General features: G+C 39.7%; 5 protein-coding genes across 5 annotated transcripts; 2 read left to right on the top strand and 3 right to left on the bottom strand.

The window, feature by feature from the left end:
• Positions 1-36: 36 nt before the first annotated feature.
• Positions 37-3207, bottom strand: anks4b (ankyrin repeat and sterile alpha motif domain containing 4B). Its single transcript, XM_042086609.1, has 2 exons — positions 2907-3207; positions 37-1572 (listed from the first exon to the last, which is right to left on the bottom strand). Exons 1-2 carry the CDS (start codon positions 3065-3067, stop codon positions 450-452), a joined length of 1284 nt encoding a protein of 427 aa, XP_041942543.1. The 5' UTR covers positions 3068-3207; the 3' UTR covers positions 37-449.
• A 1071-nt stretch (positions 3208-4278) lies between these two features.
• On the top strand, positions 4279-12573 carry LOC121705743 (peroxisomal membrane protein PMP34). Its single transcript, XM_042086944.1, has 9 exons — positions 4279-4658; positions 4808-4868; positions 5074-5140; positions 7465-7613; positions 8478-8594; positions 8781-8926; positions 9026-9121; positions 9321-9403; positions 9574-12573. The coding sequence occupies exons 1-9, from the start codon at positions 4584-4586 to the stop codon at positions 9719-9721; spliced, it is 942 nt and encodes a 313-aa protein (XP_041942878.1). The 5' UTR covers positions 4279-4583; the 3' UTR covers positions 9722-12573.
• Positions 12574-13848: 1275 nt separating this feature from the next.
• On the bottom strand, positions 13849-16830 carry dxo (decapping exoribonuclease). Its single transcript, XM_042087602.1, has 6 exons — positions 16019-16830; positions 15699-15925; positions 15385-15604; positions 15152-15287; positions 14894-14988; positions 13849-14175 (listed from the first exon to the last, which is right to left on the bottom strand). The coding sequence occupies exons 1-6, from the start codon at positions 16456-16458 to the stop codon at positions 14025-14027; spliced, it is 1269 nt and encodes a 422-aa protein (XP_041943536.1). The 5' UTR covers positions 16459-16830; the 3' UTR covers positions 13849-14024.
• Positions 16831-17122: 292 nt separating this feature from the next.
• LOC121705276 (serine/threonine-protein kinase 19-like) lies at positions 17123-19847 on the top strand. The gene is made up of 7 exons (XM_042086174.1): positions 17123-17314; positions 17443-17547; positions 17642-17787; positions 17923-18158; positions 18252-18349; positions 18831-18978; positions 19586-19847. Exons 2-7 carry the CDS (start codon positions 17445-17447, stop codon positions 19629-19631), a joined length of 777 nt encoding a protein of 258 aa, XP_041942108.1. The 5' UTR covers positions 17123-17314; positions 17443-17444; the 3' UTR covers positions 19632-19847.
• Positions 19848-24461, bottom strand: LOC121705277 (ras-related C3 botulinum toxin substrate 1-like). Its single transcript, XM_042086175.1, has 6 exons — positions 24068-24461; positions 22381-22452; positions 21992-22109; positions 21699-21761; positions 21438-21597; positions 19848-21109 (listed from the first exon to the last, which is right to left on the bottom strand). The coding sequence occupies exons 1-6, from the start codon at positions 24100-24102 to the stop codon at positions 20979-20981; spliced, it is 579 nt and encodes a 192-aa protein (XP_041942109.1). The 5' UTR covers positions 24103-24461; the 3' UTR covers positions 19848-20978.
• Between the last annotated feature and the right edge of the window lie 307 nt (positions 24462-24768).

Below are 24768 nucleotides of genomic sequence, written 5' to 3'. Positions count from 1 at the left end.
GATAACCATATTCTTCAGGTACACGTGCAAGACAAAAAAGTCATACAATTCCTTTATTTGCAAGGTTAATAATAGATGAAAAAGACATCACTCACAAGAACCTTTTACAAATTCTAATGATACAGCAGAGAGAGATGGATTTAATATAGACATGCATTTATATTTGGTGATCATCCTTTATGGATATGCATTCATAATTTCTTCATGATTCATCATAATTTTGGTTTTATACATGTGTTGTCATAAAAGCAGTCGCCCAAGTCACTCAATTCTTCGTGGTCCCTTAATCACCCTAATGCAGCTACTTACAAATTCAACACCAGAAAACATGAATAAAGCTTTAATTCAATTTAGTTTGTTTTCTAACAGGTTGTGAATGTGTGCTTCTCCTACTGAAGTATGATGTTGCTATTCAGTTCAATGTTTTCCTTTCTCCTCTTCATGCTACTTCACAGGAAGGTGTCTTTCAGAATTCCAGGGTGGTCCAAAACTGCCTTGTGTCTTGCTGCCGCCTCCAGAATCTTCTTGCGGGGGCCCAGCTGGATGCGAATGCCCCTAAGATCCTCATCTGCACACAGCATGAGGGCATCCAGGTCAAGCTTCTCACGGACAAATATGGGCGCAAAGTCCATAAGGCTGATGGAGGACAGGAATGCATCCAGCGGAGTCGTCTCCTCGTCAAGGTCATCCAATCCGATCTCCTCCTGGTTCCAAGGGACACTTCCCTCTGCTGCGAAACCACCACCGTCATCTTCCTCTGTCTCAAACACCTCCTTGTGGATCAGAGTTGCCAGGTCATCCCCCATGGGACCTTCCCAGTCTCCACTGGGAAGGTCCTCGGGCTCCATTCCCATCTCCATGGAGAAGTTCTTGCGGAACACCATTTTGCCCAGGCCTGGCCTCTGGAAGATGGACTCATGTACTCCATCGTCCTCATCCTCATTGGGATCACCAATTCCGGTCTCGCCCTCATCTTCATCCTGCTCATTGAACATGTCGGCAAATTCAGGCTTCTCTGTGGAGCCGTTCTGTTTCATGAAGATCACATTGCTGTCCCCCTGCCTCTCCACCATTCCCGTGTCTTTCTTTCCAAGCTTTCGCTGTAGGGTTCCTTTCATTCTTGCTGTGAGAGAGCCAGACTTGTCTGAGGCGATGAGCTTGGAGAATTGATCGTTGACGCCACTGATGGAACCCATGTTGTTCGAGGATGCCGTGCTGGGCTCTGGCGCTATACTTCCACGGTACCTCTTGTCCATCTTGGACTGGTGCTTCTTCTTTACTTTCTCGCATCTTTTCACACGCTCTTGAGCCTCCTTGGTGGCACGCTTCTTCAGGGTCTCCACCTTTTTGGCATTCTTGTTGGTTTGCTGGGAGGCGGCGCCGTCCAGAAAGCTCACACATTGCATGTGGTCTCGTGAGGCGGCCACATCCATAGCTGTGTGAAATTCATTGTCTAGGGCGAAGATGTTGGCACCGAAGGACACCAGGAAGCTGATGATTGCCAGGTGACCATTGGTGGCGGCATGGTGAAGTGGAGTGTTACCCCAGATGTCACTTCTGTCAGGATCCCCTCTAAGAATATTTGATAAAAGATCAACACCACTGTTAGATACTGTACAATCATTTAGTCATTCATGATTTTATACTGCAATAACCTTAAATGAACAAAATGACAAATGAATCCCAATGTTATACTCATTATGTATTGAAATGAATATGGAAATATATAGAAGCCATACGACTGGTTTGAGTATGGATGTGGATTAGACCAGACATAGGAGGATATTGTTTTGGTCAACACCTGACTGTATTCAGTGACAGGTGATGAGCCATCTGGTGGCTAGTTAATAGATGAACCATTAAAAACTAAAGTCCTTGCATATACACACACCCGGGATCTATAAAACTCTTGATTGCTCTATCTGTGTCACAGCTTATCTCAGTTTCCAATACGTGCTGCTGACGTTATTCCTCTGTTGCTAGGGTCAACACCAAACTCCATGATAAAAGTTAATGATATATATATATATATATATATATATATATATATATATATATATATATATACATTATAATTACAAATGACTATATAAACACAAATAAACTGTTATAGCATATTGATGGTGTAACAGCTGTGAGTTTTATAGGCAACTCAGTCAAAAGACTGCTAGGAAATAAAGGGTGATCCTTTACATAATACTGTGGTCTAATTATTTTGGCCAGATTTGGGCATTTCCTCATGGGAACACTAAAGCAGACCAATATTTGCAATATTTACCAATAGAATGCATACAAACCAAACTCAAATGGCAGACATGAGACATGAGATATGAATCTGGAGTTTTGTGTAGGGCGAGGGCTTTCCTGAAAGCTTTGCATGATAGTGGTTTTATAGACCAACTGGAATGTCGCTCAGAATCATGCTTAATCAGAGAAAGCATCATAAACCTAACATTTGATCTATATTAACATCTTAACAAACAGCAAATTCCAAATCTGCACGTCTTGTACCCCAGATAATATGAGATGCCCGTAGTACCCTAATCCTAAAGGCTGAATTTCTGAAACCTCATTTTGACATCTCTGAATTTCTGATTCTGACTAAACCAAAAATGCTTTGAATAACAGCAGCCAATAACCTTGTCTGAGAAAATGTGTGTTTACAGTAGACCTATGGTCAACTGGTGTAACTCTGCATAGAATTACTTTTTTTTCTTTCATGATTTTCGTTTTTTAATAATTTTTGTTTTAATAAAAATACTGAAAATTACAATCTTAGAGAAAGGGTTACAATTCCACGGTTAAGAATGGAAATTAACCCAACTCCATTTGTGTAATTTGGTTATATTTAGCCTACCTCCTTCTATACTTTAGTCTTTTCAAATCTATAATTCATCTTCACTCACCTCCTACTGCAAATTAGTTGTAAAGCCTCTAAATTTCCATGGTAGGCAGCCCATAAAGTTGGTGTCATTCCATCTTCGTCTGGAGTGTTGAGATCTTGTGTGGTAGCTTCTTTCAGAAGTTCAAGATAATTATCAATGGCTGCCTTGTGATATCTTGACATTTTGTCAAAACCTTTCTCAGACAGAAAATACAAAAACAAAAGTGAGTTAAAATGCCCGTCTTAGCTGGGCATATTTGGTAGTGCTGCTCTGGTGTCAGGCTGAAAAAAGAAGCCTAGTGAATTGTCAGGGAGGGACATGACCACAAGTCATAAAGCAAAAGCAAAGTTCAGTTCGCTGTGGACTGGGAGCGCCTCATGAGGTGCAGGCTATGCAAATTATGGTAGGCCTATACAACATGTGAAATATGCTGCTAATAATGAAACAAACAAAATGTTAGTATATAAAAGTGAACATAGACACTGACATAGCTGTCATTCTTGGCAAATGGTTATTTGAAGGTGCCTCGCAAAACAAAATGCGGGGTGACAAATAGGCTATGTCGGCTATTATTACTCATGTGATGAACAACAGGATATAACATGGTGACTGCACAATATGAATTAGTTCAAGTTAGACAGGTAGGGTCTCGCGCCAACTACTCAAGGCCGTGCGGGTGCGTTAGTTTTGGGCAATGTAGACTATATGTCAGACTGTAACATATGAATTAATCAGATCTTCAAATCAGATCTTCACACACAAAAAAAAAAAAAAAAAAACATTTGTTGGGACATGATATGCTTTGCCACATCAGTAAGCCACTCTAAAAAATAATAATTAAAAAACAGTGTTGATTAAAGAGAGATATTAACTCCTACTTCCTGAGAGTCAGGTGACTAGAGATACAAAGGGCCAAAGGGCCTGTTCAGAAGGATTTTCATCAGAGGGGGACAGTGAACTCAGGGACAGACCATATTTCAAGATATTTAATATATATATATATATATATCTATATTAAAATAAATATATTTTTAATTTAACAAATAGCATGTGGTGAGACGCATTAGAAAAAGTACTTTGCAATTATAGTTAAAACATACAAAAGATTAGATTTTTATTACTTATATACTTACTTACTTTATATTTGCAACTGAAGTATTTTTTTTTTTTTTTTTTTTTAAATGACTGGGGAAATGGCATTTTAGAGTGCTTGCACCACAGTCAGAGCCTATTTTAGAGTTAATAAACCCTGATTGCATAAATAAACCTTGTTTTACATAGTGGAGAAGGGCTTCATTTAGTAAGCAAGCTTGAAAAAATAAGTATCAACCCCATTTTTAGACAACTTATACTTGATTATATCACAACACAAATAGCACTTGTTAAGAATGACAGTATCATATGTGCCAAACTCGTTTTAGGCAAAGCATCATCATTATTCCACATTTAAACTCCACTACTGTAGGGGGCAGTCAATATGTACATTGAAGTCAAATGGTTTAGCTCTAGGTAGAGTAAGACATTTAGGGAGGAAGGGCTGTTTGCTTACATGAACCCGATAGGAAGTCTATTCATTATGGTCTGATGTCAGCGAAAGTTATCAAGTAACCTAACGCAAGACAGGAGAGGCCGTTTGACAGCTGTGCGGCACTGTTTGCACGAATAAGTACATGTAAAGTCATCCGTTTGAAATACAACATGTCAGACAATGGCGGTGTAGTTGATGGCCTTCTGTCTTACGAGACCCTCGTCCATGCAGTGGCAGGTGCAGTGGTGAGTGGGACTAACGTTACATTTTCACATCAGATTCTTGTCTTGTCATAGGCTTACTTAGTTTGTATTTTTTGCATAGACCTGTTTCTGAACTATTCAGAAATTGTCAGCCATGGACCTTTACAAACCCCACTCTCTTTATTTCGCAGGGTAGCATGACTGCAATGAGCGTGTTCTTTCCCTTGGATACAGCCAGGATCAGACTGCAAGGTGAGCAAGGGGAGAGGCGTAGATTGTAGATTAGGCTACTTCGAAAGACTTTGAACGGGAACAAGGGGCCATAGATGGGGGTTATACTATACTCAGGATTATCCAAGATTACATTACACATACTTACACAAATGTTAAAGAAGTGAGTGGGCAATTGCCTATCTGGTGATGTTCTGAAATTGACATGTCATGTAAACTGTTTTAGTGGATGAAAATCGAAAATCAAAATCAACACCCTTAATCCTGGCAGAGATAGCAAAGGAGGAGGGCGTGTAAGTATCTTTTGAAGAGCTACATTGCAAGCTGTGATTACTACAGAACAGCTGTGCACACTGAAACATTTTATACATTACATAACCTCCAAGATGGCTTGTAGCCTACACAATGCATTTTGTCAGTTCGTAAGATTTTGTTTTCAGGGTCATTCCACGCCAACTCAGCCACCCATGTACATGACACCTCTCAGAATTTGCTGAAAAGCGGTGAATATATGCCTTATGTAACCAAACGAGGGAATCTGAAGTTTCAGGTTAATATGTCAAACGGTTTGCCCGTGGCGTCCATTTGAATTTCGGGTGCCACGGCCCTAATTGACACATTGGAATTTCACATTTCATCCTTTGCCATTTTTGGAAGCCCATAACGTCTGTTCTAATAGTGGTAGAAGGCTGGAAACTGGTGTGGTAGTTCATTGTAGCCTGTGCTACACAATTCTGGAGGCAGAATCAACATTCCTTACTGTTTGGGTGAGAGGTGGGTCGCCAAAGTCCTAAAAAATGTTGACGGCATGTTGTGATTTTTCACTTTTTGGATGGCCGTAGCACCACAATTAATTATCATATTTATTCTAAACAGGATTATTTGTTATATGTGGGAACCTTGCTCTTGCCAAAATTCATTTGAAGGGTATGGTACCACTGGTGGGGGTTTCATGGGGGTCCAAAAACCCTCTCCGGCAGAGATGACTCTTTTGGAACCCCGTATTTGGACCCCCAAATGACCATGTGGGCACTTGATGATCCTAATGGGACTTATACCAGATAAAGATACATATTTGTTCTTTCTTTTAATGAAATAACATTTTTGACTATGAAGCTCCATAATATAATTTTATTCTTCATAATGCACCATTTTGGACATTGTTTCCAGAAGTCGGGAATGTAGATCAGGGGAAATTTAGTGATGATAAAGCATGAAAATAGTGGAAATAACTATTAATAACTAATTCATGAAGTGTGTCAGCAACATCCTCACATGGCCATAGGACTAAAGACAGATCCCCTGGCGGATGCCATTCCAACATATCATTTGTTGTGTCAGTGTGCCAGACATCTATGGACGCAGTGCTCACCAATACAAACTTGACCAAAAGGACCATGACAAAATTATTCCACTGCTTCCACAATTTCTTGGATAATAGTTAAAGACACTATTCAATGTAATTATGACCGCCGCGCAGCGAAGCGGCGGTCATATAGGTTTAGTCAGATTTATTTATTTATTTTTTTTCTTTTTCGCATGTCCAAATTTCCATCAAGGATTCCCGGGACACTGAAAGACCGGGGTAGACGAAACTTGGTGGGCATGTAATCCATGACAGTCTCAGTATTTAATTGTTTGCCATCACTGAGGATAATACTTAGTTATTAATAGTTATTTCCACTATTTTCATGCTTTATCATCACTAAATTTCCCCTGATCTACATTCCCGACTTCTGGAAACAATGTCCAAAATGGTGCATTATGAAGAATAAAATTATATTATGGAGCTTCATAGTCAAAAATGTTATTTCATTAAAAGAAAGAACAAATATGTATCTTTATCTGGTATAAATCCCATTAGGATCATCAAGTGCCCACATGGTCATTTGGGGGTCCAAATATGGGGTTCCAAAAGTGTCACCTCTGCCGGAGAGGGTTTTTGGACCCCCATAAAACCCCCACCAGTGGTACCATACCCTTCAAATTAATTTGGGCAAGAGCAAGGTTCCCACATATAACAAATAATCCTGTTTAGAATAAATATGATCATTAATTGTGGTGCTACGGCCATCCAAGAACTGAAAAATCACACATGCCATCAACATTTTTTAGGACTTTGGTGACCCACCTCTCACCCAAACAGTAAGGAATGTTGATTCTGCCTCCAGAATTGTGTAGTACAGGCTACAATGAACTACCAGTTTCCAGCCTTCTACCACTATTAGAACAGACGTTATGGGCTTCCAAAAATGGCAAAGGATGAAATGTGAAATTCCAATGTGTCAATTAGGGCCGTGGCACCCGAAATTCAAATGGACACCACGGGCAAACCGTTTGAGATATTAACCTAAAACTTCAGATTCCCATCATACGTAACATAAGGCAAATTTTCACCGCTTTTCAGCAAAATCTGAGAGGTACCATGTACATGATACCCCGATATTGGCTGTTTTCACATGGAATGACCCTTCAAGTAATCCCAGAGAAATCATGATATTGAACTTCTAAAATGAAATGTCTGAGGCCAGCTGCCCTGTTCCCCAACTCTGTCAATTTGTTCACTTTCTCTGCCTGTCACATTTATTATTGGTGGTCTTGTTATCTTGTCTTCCAGACTGTCACTGTATCGTGGATGGTTTCCTGTCATCTCTAGCCTTTGCTGCTCCAACTTTGTGTATTTTTATACGTTCAACACCCTAAAGAGAGCATTGGTGAAGGGCAGATCAAGGCCTGGCAAGGACTTGCTCATGGGCATTATCTCTGGTGAGGGGGCAAATCAGTTAATGCACTCCATTCAGTATGTTGATACTCATAGTCATGAGGTCAAGCACCAATATGTTAACTGTTAGCACATCTTAAAATGGGATTGTGAATACATGTGAATGCCACAAATATGCGGGATATCTGAAAGATGCAGGTTATACCAGTGTGGTAACTTTAAAGCAGGTGTGTATACGATACGGCCAGGGGGCCAGATGGGCTCATCAGTAGGTTTCATACGACCCTAGATGTTTTGGGTATGAAAAAAAGATATTCGCATGCAGTTGTCATCGACTATGTGTAATAAGCAACAACGCTAATGATATGATATAATAAATCAATTAAACCTAGCACGACAAACCATCCCCAGGAAGGACAATGCAGAAAAGGAAAGTGTGGTTTGCTGCACCGACATTATGTTGGTGCAGCCATATACTCTCTATGCTGGTGACCGAGAGAAAGACTGACATGAAAGGAGAGGATATTTCAAGAAAGACAGCAGTAGATTACAGCAGTACACAATAAACTATATGCCTTGTTTACTCATCAGTTGGTGTAGTAAAGGCGTACATCATCAAACAACGATCTGATACTCATGCAGAAAACTTTCAACATACTGGATACCCATTTGTTGATGGGAGATCCAATTAGTCCAAAGCCGGTGAAAAGAGTTCTGCTCCTACCTGCGACCACACCGTTACTTAGTGCAATATCAGGTGCTCTGAGTGATCGCCAATGTCAGAGACTCCTCTGTGTATTGTAAGGTAAAGTATTTATATTGTGTGACTTTTATAAGGAGTCAGTATGATGAAATAATTAATTTATTGAATGATGATGGAATGAGTGTGATTTTTTACACTTCCACAGGGGCAGTGAATGTGCTCCTGACCACACCCATGTGGGTGGTGAACACTCGCCTTAAACTCCAAGGAGCCAAATTCAGGAATGAGGAACTGCAGCAGACCCACTACAGTGGCATTTTCGGTAAGTGGTATATGCCAGAGATAGCCCATAGATAGCCTTTCACTCTCATAACTATGGTGTACAGAAAATAATATTTCTCAAGATTTCATGGAAGGTGTGGCATAGCGTGTAAACTCTAGCCAGATAGCCACAGAGTGCTAAAATCTGTGTTGTCTAGTCATTGCTTGTGTTGTGTCTCTCATATAGATGCCTTCTCCCAGATCATTGCTAATGAGGGAGTGGGCACTCTGTGGAACGGGACACTGCCCTCCCTGGTGCTGGTCCTTAACCCTGCAGTCCAGTTCATGTTCTACGAGGCCATGAAAAGGAGGGCAGGACAAGGGGGCAGAAGGGTCTGTTTCTTTATTGTTTCTTTACCTGCTGTCTTCATTTAAGAGGCATTTAACCATCTGTCTTTAATGTGATTGAATTTATTTTCTATTTACTTACAGATTTCTTCCATGGAGATATTTCTCATTGGAGCCATTGCTAAGGCAATTGCAACATCAGCAACCTATCCACTTCAGACTGTCCAGGCCATCCTAAGGGTAACAGTTTTTCCCACTCATTTCCTCAGTTAACAGTTAGTTTGACATGTGATGAGCTGTTTTTGCTTTTATTCTCTTCAGTTTTTCAATGAGTAAAAACAAGTAGAATGGTGTCTTTTGGATATAACTTTAAATACTATAAACAGCAACAACATACATGTAAGTTAACATAATTCTTTTTAATTGCCTGCTGTTTCAGTTTGGCCAGTACAAAGCAGAGGGCAAAGGAGGCTTGCTTGGAAGTCTTCATAATGTGATGCATCTGCTGATGGACAGAATCAAGTAAGTGCATTCATACAATGAAGGCCTACTATCCACCCCAGCAGTACAGCTGTGCCCCTCCATATGATGCAATTATGCCCTTCACTGTACAGTGTAAATGCCATGAAATAGTTTTCTATGTCTTATACTGCCACCTCTCTCCTCTCTTGGGCACCTTTTTTACCTGGCAGGAGACATGGAGTCTGGGGTCTCTACAAAGGTCTGGAAGCGAAGCTGCTTCAGACAGTGCTAACTGCTGCCCTCATGTTCGTTGTGTACGAGAAAATCATGACCGCAACCTTCAAGGTTATGGGCCTTAACAAGAAACTGAAGCAATGATGATCTCTCACCCATGTGCTCTCTTAAAAACTAACCACTGGCAGGCTGTTTTCTCTCCACTACCTCTTCCTTTCTGTAAGATCTCACTTTGCCTCGGGACTAGTTATTGCTTCATCCTCATTGGTGACCGCAGTCACGCAATTCACTGTTGACCAGGGTGAGTGAGATGCTTTCTTGAATGTTATTTCCTAATGGGCATAACATTATTAACACCTGTCATATTTGATTTATAATATTTAAAAGATGCTCTATCTGACTAAGTGCCAGTGAGAATTTAGTAATTGGTGCCTCTTACGAAATAATCCTAATCTGATGACCGTAACAGCATAGTTTACTAAAAGGAAAATTATTGTGTGGGGGGTAATTTGAATTAGGTCAGCATGGAGCTAAGCCGGGTTGGTGGGGGCTGTTTGTTGTGTTTTTGGCACAGGGCTTAAACAAAGAATAGGGAGTTTATAGGAAGTGTGTGAGGGGTCAGAGATTTTTTTCCAACGGTACTAACTTGGCCATAACATTGCTTTGTGTCTTAACACATCAACATGTGAAGGTCTATACAGCCTATCAGCTACAATTTTAGAGATATTGCTATCTTACAACCACACAGTGACCGTTATCATTTCCTCACTGAATCACTTCCTCATTGATGATCTGATCTAGAGATAGTCTAATAATTAACAAGTGATCATACAGAGCTTTGTCTTTCTTGTCTACAGCTAATCAACCATTTATGGTGATAATTAATAGAAAGAGGACAATATGATGCAATATGACAAATTAGACAGTGGTCAATATGAGTTCCATTCCAACTAAAAAACAAAACAAAGTTGCGTCCCTATAAGCACAGCCTTTCACACAGTTGTTAGGATGATTGCAACTGTTTGTGCAGTTAATATTGTACTACAATGGTGCAGTTCCGCTGAATCCATCTAGATCGAGATGAGGCAAACTAGGACTTAGTTTCAGTTTATACTGCTGGGACTGCCAACCCTTTTTACGAAACTCTTGTGGACAGGTTTTCTTGTCTGTTCTTCTGCAAAGGACAGAATAAAGGTTGAATTTTGCGGTCGACCCCAGAAACCAATGCTGTTTTTCCTCTCCATTTTATAGCAATCACAGTAAATGTGATGGATATTCATGTTTCATCAAGATGAAGGATGATCATGTTTCATCAAGATTCCATTGGAATTATATAAAAAAAAAGAGAGAAATAAACCAATTAGCTAGTCGAACTCTGGTCTGAAGAAAATGCTAGAAAGAGTTAATGTTAACTGGATTGCAGTTATGTTCTTGTATAATAGTAGACTGGCCTCTAAACTGTCTAAACTGATTGAATAAGAGATTAGAGATTAAATAAGACAGTGGTTAAAGCAACTGAATGTGCAATTTCATTATGCATTAAAATGGTAGTTTGATTCAACTCTAACATAAAATTGGGCAAATGTGACTGAAAACGGCTATGTCTGTTAATGTACTGACAGAACAAGAAAGGAACAAGATTTTGCCGAAAGGGTTTGAAATAGTAGGTGGTGAGATTCATAAGCTCTGTGCAGGATCAGAACTCGATAACAGTTCCACTCTATGCAGCATTATAGAATTAGTCCATTTTACAGACACAATAGCAAATATGCAATACTTACTGTGATCATGATGGGCGACTTAAGAAGCCATATTACACTCTTCAGAATCATCTAGATTTATGCTTCCTTTAAATGTCTTAAAAAGTGCCTCAATACCAGGTGATGACCAGGGAAGAGCACTGTGTTCGCACTGGGGTGGCCCATGTACCCAAATTAATGTTTGTTTTTAGTGCAACTTGATCACTGGAATTGTTGGTCATTTTAACCCGTCTTATTCTCAATGTGAGTACATTTAAGAAAGTGTTATCTTTGCCAGTGTTGATACAGCATACAGGGGTATTTATCCAGAGGGTGAGTAGTTGGATAAGAAATGCATGTGTCTTGTGTTACTATAAAGGTAGACTCAGGGTGTCATTGTTGTACATGTACGGACACATCAGAACTGTAACATATACATCTTGTCATTCTACTTAAGAGGGCGGCATCTTTGTCTGAATGTGTTGTACTTTTTTGCCAATGAAAATAACAAACAACAAAGCTTAATATCTGTTAATTTAAATGATTCTGTCTTTGGTCTTCCATTGTGTGTTTCTGACTGCTCCTCTCGTGTGTCACTACTGATGTTTTGGCACTCTGTCAAACGATTTTGTTGTAAGCATAACCGTCTGGGTCATTCTGTAACCTTTTGTAATTTGTAACATTTGTATAATTTATGATCGTTTACAGTACTGTTTACATCAGTGGTTCTCAACTGGTCTGGCTTTGGGACCCACAATGTTCATAAAGTCGCGACCCATATATTGTAGCGTTCAAGCCAATGGATATTGTGAGCTACATGGTAAGCGAAGTGCCTGTAGGCCTACTTGTTTGGAACATGCGCATGTTTGGCATTAGCCTACATTTGTGAAGTCTTCAACTCTTGGATGTCACCTTTCAAAGTACTCGACAGGTATCACTTTGACAGGGGTGCCTTGTTTCCATGTGGCATTTTAGTTTTGATGGTTTCATGCCCTCATGTGCCAGCCATCTACTGCACACCACACAATGGGATTTTTTGTCCTATTTTGTCCTCAGTTTAAGTGAATCCATATCCGAGCCTACTGTAGGCTACTTCAAATATTCAGAGTAGCAGCCTACTTGCGTTTACCACTAAAATTATGTCTAACATGACCTGTCACATAAACATTGTCTATGTCCATGGCAATGACTGATATGTAGGCTACGAATAAAGTTTATCAAAATAAAAGGTCCAATATTAGATCTGATAAGGTAGCATTTTAAATTGGCATTTTTTTTTTTTTTTTTTTTTAACCACAAGCTCCCGACCCACCAGTTAAGAAACACTGGTTTACATCCTCATGGAGAAATTCTAAGGCAGTTCTGTTTTCGGCCCCTGCTTTGATTATCTTTATTCTTAAACACTTTTGTCTTTGATTTGTAAGTATTTACGAAATGTAATGCTTTTGAACTGTCCTGTATATTGACACCTTCCCAATATGGGCAATAAATAATAGTAAAAGACATAACTGGAGTAATATCTTTGTGTTTATCATGACTGCCATCATGGCTGAGTTTTTAAACCAAGTACTAACATTATAAAAGCAACAGAATAAAATATGTCCCTTTTACAATGATTACTGAAATGTCTACATTTTAATTTAAGAAGATATCCTTGTTAAATTGATAGCTTTATCACACAACAGCATCGTTGAAAGATTTTTGACATCTTCATGTGTGTAGCTTTGACCATAGGGAAACATGTTTTTATCTGTTTTAAGTACCTTGACATTTGTTTGCATGTCTGCCAGACAAGAGTTCATGTAAACAAGAGTGTCTGGGTGTCAACTGGCCATTACATTAAAGCTTGTCTTTCTGAGCCGACGATTGAGAGTTATTGTCAGAGTAAATATCTGTATGCATTTGTCAGTGATCTGTGGACATACAGCATATTCAACACATGCTTACCTATTTACTCATACTGGAAGCTTGAGCTTCAACAGATTCAAAACCGGTTTTTGACATTGACGTATAGAGTATGATACACTGATAAACCACTATCATGATCGCTGAGCAACTCCCATTTCACCAGATTTCGGAAGAATTTCAAGCAGCTACAGTATTCATGTCTTGTTATGGCTCCTACACACAGTTGCGTTCCGTCAACGCATGCCAGTGGGTGTTCCCGACGGTAGCTATGCAAATGACTTGAAGTATAACCGTAATTTGATTGGTTGGTGCCGTCAGTCGATTGGCTTGATTGGCCGGTGCTATCTGTCGGTGCAGCAACAGCTGAACTTCTCAACGCGAGCGGCGGGAGAAACGCGACGCAACGGACCCACAATTCAGTTCGGCAACGGATGACGTGAGCCCATGTAAAGTGAATGGGATGAGTCTCCAGCAACGCAACGCAACGCACGCAGCTGTGTGTAGGAGCCGTTAGCCTCAACACCTCACATGGCAGTATTACACATTTAAAAAAAAAAAACAGTTTAATTTCTTCAAACTATTTACAGTATAAAAATCAAGACAAAGGAAATACATCTGAAAGAATGGAATTTGAAAAATGTAATAAGATGTCTGTCCATGTATATGTCTTCACGTTCACAAGTAAATGCCTTTGAAATGCACAAAACTTGGGTCTGTAAATTCAGACACTGCTTTTGTCATTCAAGCTTAAAATAATTCACCCTGACTGACATGCATCTAAAGTCTGTTAATGGTTTAGTTTAATTACAGGTACGTGGTGGAGCGGGAGTCTCACAGAGAGGCCTTGTCATTTCTTTCACAAACCAGTCAGGCAGGAAGGAATACTCAGAGTCTCGGTGGATTGTGAATGTGACGTCTTTGTGTGGGTCCCACGAGAACAAGTACACCGTCCTGGGGGAGAGAAATTACTTGTTTATTACATGTTATAAACAACCAGTGGCGCAAAAAGTGGGTATGCGCTATATGCGGCGCATAGGGGCGCAGCTCCATGGGGGCGCCAAAGCGATGGTAAAAAAAAATACAATAATATATTTGGTATTTTCTATATGTAGCTACTGCTGTCCGTTTCTAAATCATTTCAACATTTTCTCAATGTTCTATAACATTTTAGAGGACTAACAGGCTAGAGTAGGCACCCTATCTCATAAGATTCCATCATAGAATTTTGACATAGAAGAGGGAGTGGGGGCGCTGTGAGCGCTGGGCAAGCAGATAGGCCTACGAGTAGTGAGTTGCCGTCTATGGAAAAAGATGGATACAGCAAAAAAAAATACAGCTGTTGACGACTAAAAATAGAAAAAGAAAGAGGGAAAAGGAGATGGCATGTCAAGGGATGCAACAGCAGTTAAATAAGTGGACGGTAAAAGGCAACAGGATTTAAAGTGAGGACGTCTGTACTTGGAGGCTCGCAAATATGAATGTTAACAGACTAACTAGCGTTTCTTAAGCATAATGCCGATTGAAACATAGCCTATTCCATTCAGATAGCTAGGTGGCTACCATGCTCATACTGCACGCCAATATTGTTGTTGCATACCCCTCAAAAATGGGTAGCTGCGCCCCTGTGAACAACACAGCATGCATGTTGGCAAATTGTAGACATCCTCACCTTGGATCATCCTCTCTGACAGTCTCTCTTACAAAGGACAGAAAGTCACTGCAGAAGTTCATGCAAACTGTTGGTTTCCAACAGTTGTATTCAGTCTGCATCAAGTGAGAGAAATCATTGTTACACATTTGTATATGGAACATGTCTGAGGAAAGAAACCCCATAAGTTCACACAATGTCATATGTCATACACCCCTGGGTTTATGCTGACTGATGCCGTCTTCAAAGACATCTTAAAAATGACTCATGGAGACAAACCTTGATTAGCTGGGATATTTGGGATGTTTTAAATGTCTCCACGTCAACCACTTGTCCATCATTGTCTCGAAACCCAGCCACAATCTTGGGAACTCCGGGAAGAAAAGACTGTGCCCACCATTTAAGAAGCTTGTACCTGAAAACACAGTGGACAGATAAGTATAATAGAGAACATTTTCCTTTGTAACTATAATTGTTTTCAAAGCTCAACATATGGATGACATTGTTCAGACCTATGGAAGTTGCTGCGTTGTTTGGGGGTATGTATCTCAGCAGAGGTCTTCAGCTCAATGTAGCAAGCAGGAGCTTGGGGTGCTTGAAGATCGGCTTCACGGCAGTCCACTTCCCCTGAGAAGAGCAGCTTGTGTTCAGCAAGTCGTGTCTGGACAACTGTGCAGAATGCTTCATTGGTGTTCACCACCCCTCCAGAGTCAGGACAACCCTGTGCTTCATCTGATGGGGAAACATTTTTCATTCGTAAAGAGAACATGAAAATATGCTGATGAAAAATATACTATGAAAAATGTTATATTTGGCAGAAATGTACCTGCACAGGTGTACTGTTCAAATTTGTAGCCCCAATACATCATCTCCTCATGTCTTTCCGTCCGGTTATCTCGGTTTCTGCAGGCATACTCGGTTTCCACTTCACTAATGTAAAGAGTCCCAGCCAGTTTGGACACAGCAAGCAACCAGCCCTCCTGTGTCTCATATGGAGTGGTTAACAGCTTGGTTAGGTGGCCACGCCAAGTAACAAAGTCTACACCTACCGGACTGGGAATGAAAATGGTTTACAATATTACTTGTTTAAATCTGCCAACTATCCAAACAGGTGGGCACCCTTAGGACTGAAAATAGGTGACTTACCAGGTGACATTTTTAGACTGCACTTTGTGCCTATTTGCCAAAATCCATCGCAGAATGTGGTCAAGTTTCTCTTTAATGCTGTCATCCCTCTTCACGAAACGATCACGATAACCATCCCTTAGGTTGAAGTTGGGACATTTTTCAGGCTCAACGTAATAACGAAGTTGCCTTGCGTCATTCCAAAACTTACGCTTGGAATCTAAAGAAAAATATCCGATTTCCACAGGCTGTTTATAAACAGGAAAGTCTCTGTCATAAAGCTGACGCAAAACGCTCATGGTTTGTAAGGAAGAAACGCACTCATTAGGTCTCGCACGTCTGGCATTAATTTCATTTCCCCGGTCATGTTCACGACCTCTTTTTAAGGATGACCTCTCCTGCTTAAAACGATTTTGATGGCCTTCAGAGCTGAAGTGGCCTCTGTTGTAGTGACGGTCCATATTCACAAATGACGCTATCAACGGTTAATTGTAATAACGTTACCACCGACCGGATTCGGCTACTTTAGACGTTGTTAGTTATGATAATCAAGCTAATCATGTTAGGAAGTAAACATAGCACAGGTCTGACATTCAAGCTGATTTCAGAGTTGATAGTGGATGTTACACCGATGCATTTCCAGGTTCATCACCGGCGAGATATACATGCAAACTTCTCATTCCTGCATAACAACACTTTGGGCAACATCAACTTGACTCTGCTACATCCAAATCGCGCTACATGGACAACCGTAGCATAGCCACGAGGTTCATTACACTTTATGCAGCATTGCGCAGATTGGACTGCAAGTGATGCATGCTGGACTTTTGTACAATACAAATAGCATTGTGTGATGTCCAGCATGCATCGCGTTCAGCCAGATTTGCGCAGCGCTGCATGGAGTCGAATGAGCTTATAATAACAGCTCGTACTACTTCCGGGTTTTATATTGTCATATTAAAAGACACGTGGGAGCGACCTCTTCCCATAGCCTCTTCACGCAAACTAATTATTTTATTATTTATACAGTCTGAAAAAGATGCTGTTACGTGGTTTAACTGTTCTTTAGACTAGCCTACAATATGTTATTTGATAGGCTTGTATTTTGATTAAGTCCCAGTATTAATGACCCGGAAAGAGTTATAGAAAGTTGTGTTTTGAAACAGGGAGCTTTAAAATGCTAAGCAGAACCGCAGAGACAGTCTAATATGTCTAAAGCCAGCAGCCAGTCCAGATATAGCCAAATAAAGAAAGCTATTTTGTGTCCATTGTGTGATATTTCACTGGCAAAGTACTAGGCATGATATCAATTTTCCGGTAAGTCATGTTCAAAAGACACATACGTATTGATAACGTTAGTAATGAGAAAAAGTTAGAGAAGTTAGCCAGATTCGTCCTGTCTTAAAAGCTAATAATAATATGTAATATGTCATCACTCATCGCAGGGATGAACAGGAAAAGGACACTGATTTCGGACACGTTCAAAGTTACAAAACGACGTTTTACAGAGAACACGTTTGGTAAACCACGATGTGGAGAGGCAGACCAAGGTAAACATTGTTGTTATTAACGTCCTTGCAAATAACTTATTTTATCAAAATGCCTCTATACTTAAGCAATTTCTTTACTTTCCTTACGACCTAGATGGCCCTCTGGACATGAAATCCAGTTTGGAGTACCTCATGACTCTCTTTCCTCGCAAAGTTTTCAACGACTCTCTGCCACCAATAGTAATGAAGCATCAACTGTACAGCCTACACAGTGGCAAGACCTTTGTGGACAGGCAACTGGTGAGTGGTCTGGTTTGGTGCATGGCACTGGTCCTATGCAACCCAAAGACACTGATATAAGATATTTGTCTGTAATTGTAATTGCATTTGAACTTGACTATAATGATTGCGACATTATTTCAATATCATTAACAGAATCTGCTCAGGGAGCAGGGAGAGGTGATGATGTTCCAGCTGGGTTTTGATGCAGACACCTTTGGGCTGGTGTTTACAGCAGACTATAAGGACAAGGTCCTGGCAGGGATTGCTGGGACAGAGAGCCAAGGAACAGTAGAGAGGTTTCTGAATAAAGTGGTGCCATCCTGCACTGAACTCAGCTTCAACAAAGACAAAATGCTGAAGGAGTTCTTGTTCACGGATTCAGAGATCACGTAGGGGAGAAAATTAAATAAGCTTTAAATTACTTTTTAGAACTGTCACTGATATAGAGGGCTGAATTATTTGAATCTGCTCTTTTCATTTAGGCTGCTGGTAAAATGTGGAGTATTGACAGTCAGAGATGCTGGCAGCTGGTGGCTTTCAGTTCCCAACTCTGGCAAATTCACCAAGTACTTGATTCAAGGTACATTTTCATTTTAGCAGGCATTTTTGTCAAATTCAAAGTAAGTCTGATTATATATAGATTGTATATCCCCCTTGATAATTTAACTAATGAGTTTAGTGTTTAATTTTTAGTTTAGTGTTATTAGCCATTTTCTCCATCACTAAGAGGTGCTGGTTAATGTGTCTGTAAGAATACAAAATAAATCACGCACATTCAATTTCTAAAGTTCATCAGATATGTCTGACGAAGGGCTCACACCCGAATCGTTACAAGTAAAAAATACTATTGGGAGTTATTGGTGTGGCGGATTTCCTTCACTTGTTTTGTAATGGTTAATGTGTTCCAAGTTGGTAGTGAACAGTGATGTGATGCTTGTAGTGTGCATATTTTAGAATCTAAAATATGCACACTACAAGCATCACTGTTCACTACCAACTTAAAATTTAGATCCTCAACCCTGAATCGTGAATTAGAGTTGAGTAACCTTTGTCTTTCTTAGGACGGAAAGCTGTAATGAATATGGTCAAAAAAGCCAGATATGGGGAGGTCTTGAAGAATGAGCTGGAGGAGAGGCGCACCACCTCCCAAGTGAAGTTTCCCATTAAATACCACATCTATGACCTCATGGGCGCAGAGCTGGTGGAAAGGTAAAACTCTACAAAACTACTATAGGCCTATATTCTTTAGTATATATCTGTGACAAACTGAGCTTGCCACTATCTTGTTTATGGTTCATAAGAACATACATTCATGGATTGAATTCTAATGTGTATAATTATTTGTGTGACTAGGTGATGAGGGAATAATAAAGGATAGCCTTGAAGGCTGAGTCGAGCGAGCTGCAGCGTAACAAAATAACACGTTCCTCCTGTGCGCTAAATCCGCAATCCATGGCAAATGTAAATCAGTCTCTTTAAAAAAACTCCCGCAAGGCAAAAAATAAGGAAAACAACCGATCTCACCCATGTCAGAAGTCCATTTAATCCTGAAGTGCATGTGTATATTCCACCAAAAAGGCATATTTAAGAAGCGCTCAGTATATTCCCGACGTATGCAATTCTACCTGGGTCTTAAATTATATGGAGGTTACTGGAAAGTTAGCTATTTTAGTTGTATTACATATGTTGCAATACTTTTAATTTCCACATTAATCACCTTTATGTGGCTGATGCTACAATATACATCTACTATACATACTACAAATTCAGTTTAGTGTTGAGCGAGCTTTTTCCTCATTGTATTTTTCTCCTTCAGCATACCAACAACATCAGGAACACTGCTCCGTTACGTGGACACATGAACTCCAAAGTGCAGTTGCAAAATTCAGAGATTGCCATTGAATGGATTTAATTTATTGCCTTATGTTGAGAAGAGATTGTGATAAATTGGAGTTGGAGAACTGCCATTTCACATTGTAAAATAAATTATTTTGTTGTACTTTGTGTACAGACTGTTAATGGTATGAGTTGTAATTGCAAATAGGTGATAATTCTAAATAAATACAAACACAACATAATAGTGTTACATTTTATTTGATTTTCACTTAAAAAAGTTGATTTCTTACAATTACCCATAATAACTGGGTTACACTGCTGGCTTGAATCTTTTTCCCTAACATATTTTCGATTCTTTTCCTTAGTCACTGGTTCAAAGAATGTATAATATGTTTAGGTATCAGCAGCCTATGTATTGCACATTTCATTATGTCTAATGCCAAAACCTGTTGCATGAAAAAAAACATTTAACAGTTTAGTACTACAATGATAATAAAAGGTTATTTGTGGTACAAGTCAAGATCAAGTACGGAGTGAAATGTCTACCTACTTTTTAATAATGTATTTTCCTTTATCATTGTTTTTTACACTTGCTTGTACACCAGCAGTAGAATGAAGTTGGCTACTTTGGCATCAGTGTTCTCCTTGTGCATATGGAAATAAGTGGCTGTGTGGCATGTTCACAAATGGTCTGACCTCTGAGGCGTATTAATCAGGGTTTGGCTATTTCCCCTTTCTGTAGGTATAATGTAAAAAAACTAACATTTGCGGTGATCAGAGTCATAAGCAATACTGCAAGATCCTCTATTGGACCTCCAATCAGACCTCTTATAATTCACCTATTTCTTGTCTGTAGATGGTATCCCAGTCATCAACAAAAGACACATTTATCAGGACAACAGTGTTTTGCAAACACGTTCTTTCTACCTGTTTTCCAGTGATTCATTAAATACCCTCCCTTCTCTGGTAACTTCACAAGCAAGGAGAAAGTGGTGTTTGTAATATGAGCTGGGCATGACACTGCCCTGATGGCAAACTCTTCATATTGTACAAAAATACTGTAAACAAACTTCTAAATAAAAAAAATAATAATAAAAAAAAGCACATAATTACACAACAGAAAAAACCCTTTTGAGAATATTTCAAATTGAAGCTCAAGAAGGCTGCAGGAATTTCAAATGCTTGTCGTGTCTTGCAAAAAGTGGGACTTGGAGTTGATTTGTAGTTTGCATTCACACAACTAACCAAAAAAATCTGCTTCCTCATGATACACATTTGTAGTGGTAGTTACAATAAGCAGGGATAAAACTCTGAACACAGACTTCCCATATGCCATTGTGCTCCTTTCTCCCTCCTCTTAGTGATGAGCAGCTCTAGAGCAAAGAGCACTTCCTCTTCCTCCTCTTGACTGGGGGAGGGCACAGGACAGCCCTGATGGCTTCATCGAACACAGTCTTCAGGCCACGCTGCGTCAGGGCGGAGCACTCAAGGTACTTCACAGCTCCTGAGAAAGGAAGCACAGCATATTCAGGTCAAAGGCAACCAAAGGAGAGATCAAAGATGTAAGATGCAGGCAGAATCAATTTATTGTGGGGTCATTGATATTGAAAAACAATCACCAGAATAGTGACATTTTCCTGTGAAGACCTGTGAGTGATGCTAAATTGCCGGTCATTCAGAAAACAACCTACAGGACCATAGGTTGTAGAACCATAGCTTCCTGAATTAAACTTTTAAAAAACTAAAATTTTCACCACATAAATCACTTTCCAAAATGACCGATGACAAAGTAAATGCAGCTGCTTGGTTAAAAAAAGAAACACAACACTTACCGATCTCTTTTGCCATGGCCAGGCCCTGTGGGTATGTGATGGGAGTGAGTTTCTTTTCTTTCAACTTCTCGATTGTGTCCTTGTCATCTCTAAGGTCAAGTTTGGTGCCCACGAGGATGATGGGAGTGTTGGGACAGTGGTGTCTGACCTCTGGGTACCACTGTCAATAAAGTCATCCATATGTAAATACAATGTCCTCAAATTACCACTTGAGTTTTTGCAAATTCAAGAGGAAATTCAAATGTCAAGATATCCCTTTACCTTTGCTCGAACATTTTCAAAAGATGCAGGGCTCACAAGGGAGAAACAGATCAGGAACACATCCTACAGATGGGATATTCAATATGAATGTAGTGCACACACACACACACAATCCAACAGGCTTTACTCAAATGAGTAAAGGCAATATTGATTTGAATATGTGAAAAATATTAGTTACATAGTAATTAATTATGATGCCACTGGCTTTTGTTCATTCAATCAGTTCCAGCAGCATTCATAGCACATGTTTAAAACTTTCATTTTTATGCTAGTCAATGTCAAAAAGAGCATACTGTCTGGGGATAGGAAAGAGGGCGTAGTCGGTCATAATCTTCCTGTCCTGCAGTATCCCACAAGCCAAGGTTGACCGGCTTCCCATCCACCATCACATTTGCAGAGTAGTTATCGAACCTACCAAAATAATACATATTATTTTTAATCAAGGAATACAGCATTGCATTTCCTGAGAAACAGCAACATTGTGCCCTCATTCATTAGACTTCTCCCTAAAGACTACATTTGTTGCGATGAACACTTGCTGACATAGCAACAGTATAAGCCATCACAAGTCCTGTACACTGACTTTTTGATGAAAACAAAGATTTGGTCCACTGCACACAGCTTTGAAAGCAGGCCGTCATTAATGAAACATTTACTTTGAACTCAATGATTGATTACTTACACTGTGGGGATATACTCCCCAGGGAAGGCATTTGTAGTATAGCTGATCAGGAGACATGTTTTTCCCACAGCCCTAATGAGGTAAAAAATAAGGTGACATTAGACACTTCTGACATGAACTCTACATCTTATGTTCCGAATATATTGTTAACTAATGCGCAATACAGTTGTGTTAACAGCCCTCGGACCGAATATGATATATTCCTGTAACAGAAGTCGTTCGCTCCGCCGCTTCTATCAACAGCCATGATTTTTGTGTTCAAGTTAGCGGAGGCGCTCAAACTAGTGAAGAAATTAGTCATTTCAAGGAAAAACGGCAAAACGACAATTAACACTAATCTTACAAATAGTTGAACAGTTATTGCTTACGTAAATAGCACATACTATTAAAATACTAACTTAAAGGAACCGTATGTAAGATTGTAGCCAAACTGGTACTGCAATCACTTTCAAATTACTGTATAGCAGTGTATCCCCTCCCCCTCCACCCTGATTGGCAGAGCTGGCAACTCAGATGCTGAAACACTACTGACTTTGTGATTAGTAGATAGGTGGAGGTGGTGCATCAGGCCAAAACACAACATGACAACATCAACATCAGTTGAGGGCTGCAACTTCACTTTTTAAATGACAATATCCTGGCCGGACTACTGTTGTCAGTGATATAAGTATTTGAAATGAACATGATTTCTTAATGTCTAGTGACATATCAAGGCCATTTTAATCCATGATGTTATGTTAGTAAACATTGCAAAGCAGACACAAACTAAACTTATAACTTAAACTAATAACTTCTTAAACGCATTACAACCAAACCTAACTTAGCTACAGGCTGAGCCAAGAGAACAGAATCTCGCTGTGTTTACAATGTCCATGTGTTATTGTTGACCTCAATTTCATTGAGACATGGTGATAAAAACATACAAGAAAATTCCAATGTATGGAGAAATGTCATTATTTACATAGAAGGCTCTCAGTCACAAAATGCAAAGTTTCACATATTCATGCCCTACGACTTTTGCAACACACAAACCCTTATGAGTTAGTTAACCAAAATGTATTTACACCGTTGCTGCCTTGCTTTTAGTCGATTTTGCGGATGGAATAACTTTAATGAGTAATGTTAATGAATAATGAAACAATGCCGTATGTCATTTAAAAAATGTCCTGGTGCAAATCCATAACGTTCATTCCCATGGCCTTACTAACCGAGGAAGCAATGTTAGGACGCTAACAGCCCTAGCTAGAGAAGAGGAAAGCACAGATTGAGGCAACACGGTGGCCGAATCTAGTATGCTAGGATAACCAGCTAATAAACGTAAACGTTTACAAAATTAATGCAACGTCCAGAGTCGTCAATGTCAATAACTTAAAGTAAATACAGCAAACACCACAAATAAAAGGAAAAGATGATATCAAGGCTGAAGTACGTGCGCTTTACTTTACACGCGCTTCATCGCTTAAAACTAGCCAAGTTACATTAACGTTACAACCACAACCAACGTTAGCCTCGTGCTAACCTCAGTGTGCTGGCTAGGTAACTTAGCTAAAGAAGTTGCTGCAATTTGACGAGATGCTAAAGTTCACAAAGTTAAGTAGCAAACAATAGACAATGTGATGTAATTCTGCTCATTAGAAAAAAATATAAATGCAAATTAATGTCCGTCTCGTTTTGTGGTTGTACTCACCCGTCTCCAACAACTACACACTTTATGGCCTGCATTGATCCGCAATATCTTAAACGTTTGACTTGACCGTGCTGTTACAAACTATCAAGCTAAACAGCTAATTTGTTAGCCAACTAGCTAGGCGTAGCTCAGTCCTTGGCTAGCAAAAACTTAGAAAACAGACAGCTAGCTTAAATTTCAACCTTTGCTTCGGTTACTATATGTTGGTCTAAAATATTAATATATTTAAGATCCAAGTAAAAAAAAAACTGCCGAACACAAACTGGAACAATTTCTCAAAATTCTCACGGTTAACCATACAATTATGGAAGTCGGTCGCAAGTTTTGTCCACCAACAGCCACCACCCCTGAAAAATTCCCGGTTGTGGATCATGAATCCTGTGGATCGAACTTTAGCCAAAGCCTTGTTGTTCACTAGGGCGTGTTCGTCTGACTGTTGGGCGTGTTCAGAGTGAAATGGGAGGAATGTAAAAGGAAGCAGTGGTATGTGACTTCACAGGAAATTTAGTTGGAACATGTCTGTTTCCCGACGGCTGCCGAAAGACAAGACGATTTTCTAGACTATTTTTTTTTTTTACTAGTAGTCCACTCAGGAGCAAGACAGGTCCCCTAAAGTATAGGGCCTAATTAAAGGGTGTCAGTTGGCCTCTTTCTAGAGAATGACAATAAACCCCCTTAAATGTTTGATAGTACCTTAGCCT

The sequence above is a fragment of the Alosa sapidissima genome, chromosome 3 (genome assembly GCF_018492685.1).
Source record: "Alosa sapidissima isolate fAloSap1 chromosome 3, fAloSap1.pri, whole genome shotgun sequence".
NCBI lineage: Eukaryota > Metazoa > Chordata > Actinopteri > Clupeiformes > Clupeidae > Alosa > Alosa sapidissima.
Note: the sequence above shows the minus strand (reverse complement) of the source record. Positions and strands in the feature narration are given on the sequence as shown.

Excerpts from the sequence above, each read along its gene's own strand:
- dxo (XM_042087602.1), bottom strand. The coding sequence starts at position 16,458 with ATGGACCGTCACTACAACAGAGGCCACTTCAGCTCTGAAGGCCATCAA. Across the intron at positions 15,926-16,018 it reads CAGTCTAAAAATGTCACCTG|TCCGGTAGGTGTAGACTTTG; the intron begins GTAAGTCACCTA and ends TTTCATTCCCAG. Across the intron at positions 15,288-15,384 it reads CAACGCAGCAACTTCCATAG|GTACAAGCTTCTTAAATGGT; the intron begins GTCTGAACAATG and ends CTGTGTTTTCAG.
- LOC121705276 (XM_042086174.1), top strand. The coding sequence starts at position 17,445 with ATGAACAGGAAAAGGACACTGATTTCGGACACGTTCAAAGTTACAAAA. Across the intron at positions 17,788-17,922 it reads CCTTTGTGGACAGGCAACTG|AATCTGCTCAGGGAGCAGGG; the intron begins GTGAGTGGTCTG and ends TATCATTAACAG. Across the intron at positions 18,350-18,830 it reads CACCAAGTACTTGATTCAAG|GACGGAAAGCTGTAATGAAT; the intron begins GTACATTTTCAT and ends TGTCTTTCTTAG.
- anks4b (XM_042086609.1), bottom strand. The coding sequence starts at position 3,067 with ATGTCAAGATATCACAAGGCAGCCATTGATAATTATCTTGAACTTCTG. Across the intron at positions 1,573-2,906 it reads CAACTAATTTGCAGTAGGAG|AGGGGATCCTGACAGAAGTG; the intron begins GTGAGTGAAGAT and ends AAATATTCTTAG.
- LOC121705743 (XM_042086944.1), top strand. The coding sequence starts at position 4,584 with ATGTCAGACAATGGCGGTGTAGTTGATGGCCTTCTGTCTTACGAGACC. Across the intron at positions 4,869-5,073 it reads AGCCAGGATCAGACTGCAAG|TGGATGAAAATCGAAAATCA; the intron begins GTGAGCAAGGGG and ends AAACTGTTTTAG. Across the intron at positions 9,122-9,320 it reads CTGTCCAGGCCATCCTAAGG|TTTGGCCAGTACAAAGCAGA; the intron begins GTAACAGTTTTT and ends CTGCTGTTTCAG.
- LOC121705277 (XM_042086175.1), bottom strand. The coding sequence starts at position 24,102 with ATGCAGGCCATAAAGTGTGTAGTTGTTGGAGACGG. Across the intron at positions 21,598-21,698 it reads TTGAAAATGTTCGAGCAAAG|TGGTACCCAGAGGTCAGACA; the intron begins GTAAAGGGATAT and ends CTTTATTGACAG. Across the intron at positions 21,110-21,437 it reads GGCCATGGCAAAAGAGATCG|GAGCTGTGAAGTACCTTGAG; the intron begins GTAAGTGTTGTG and ends TTCCTTTCTCAG.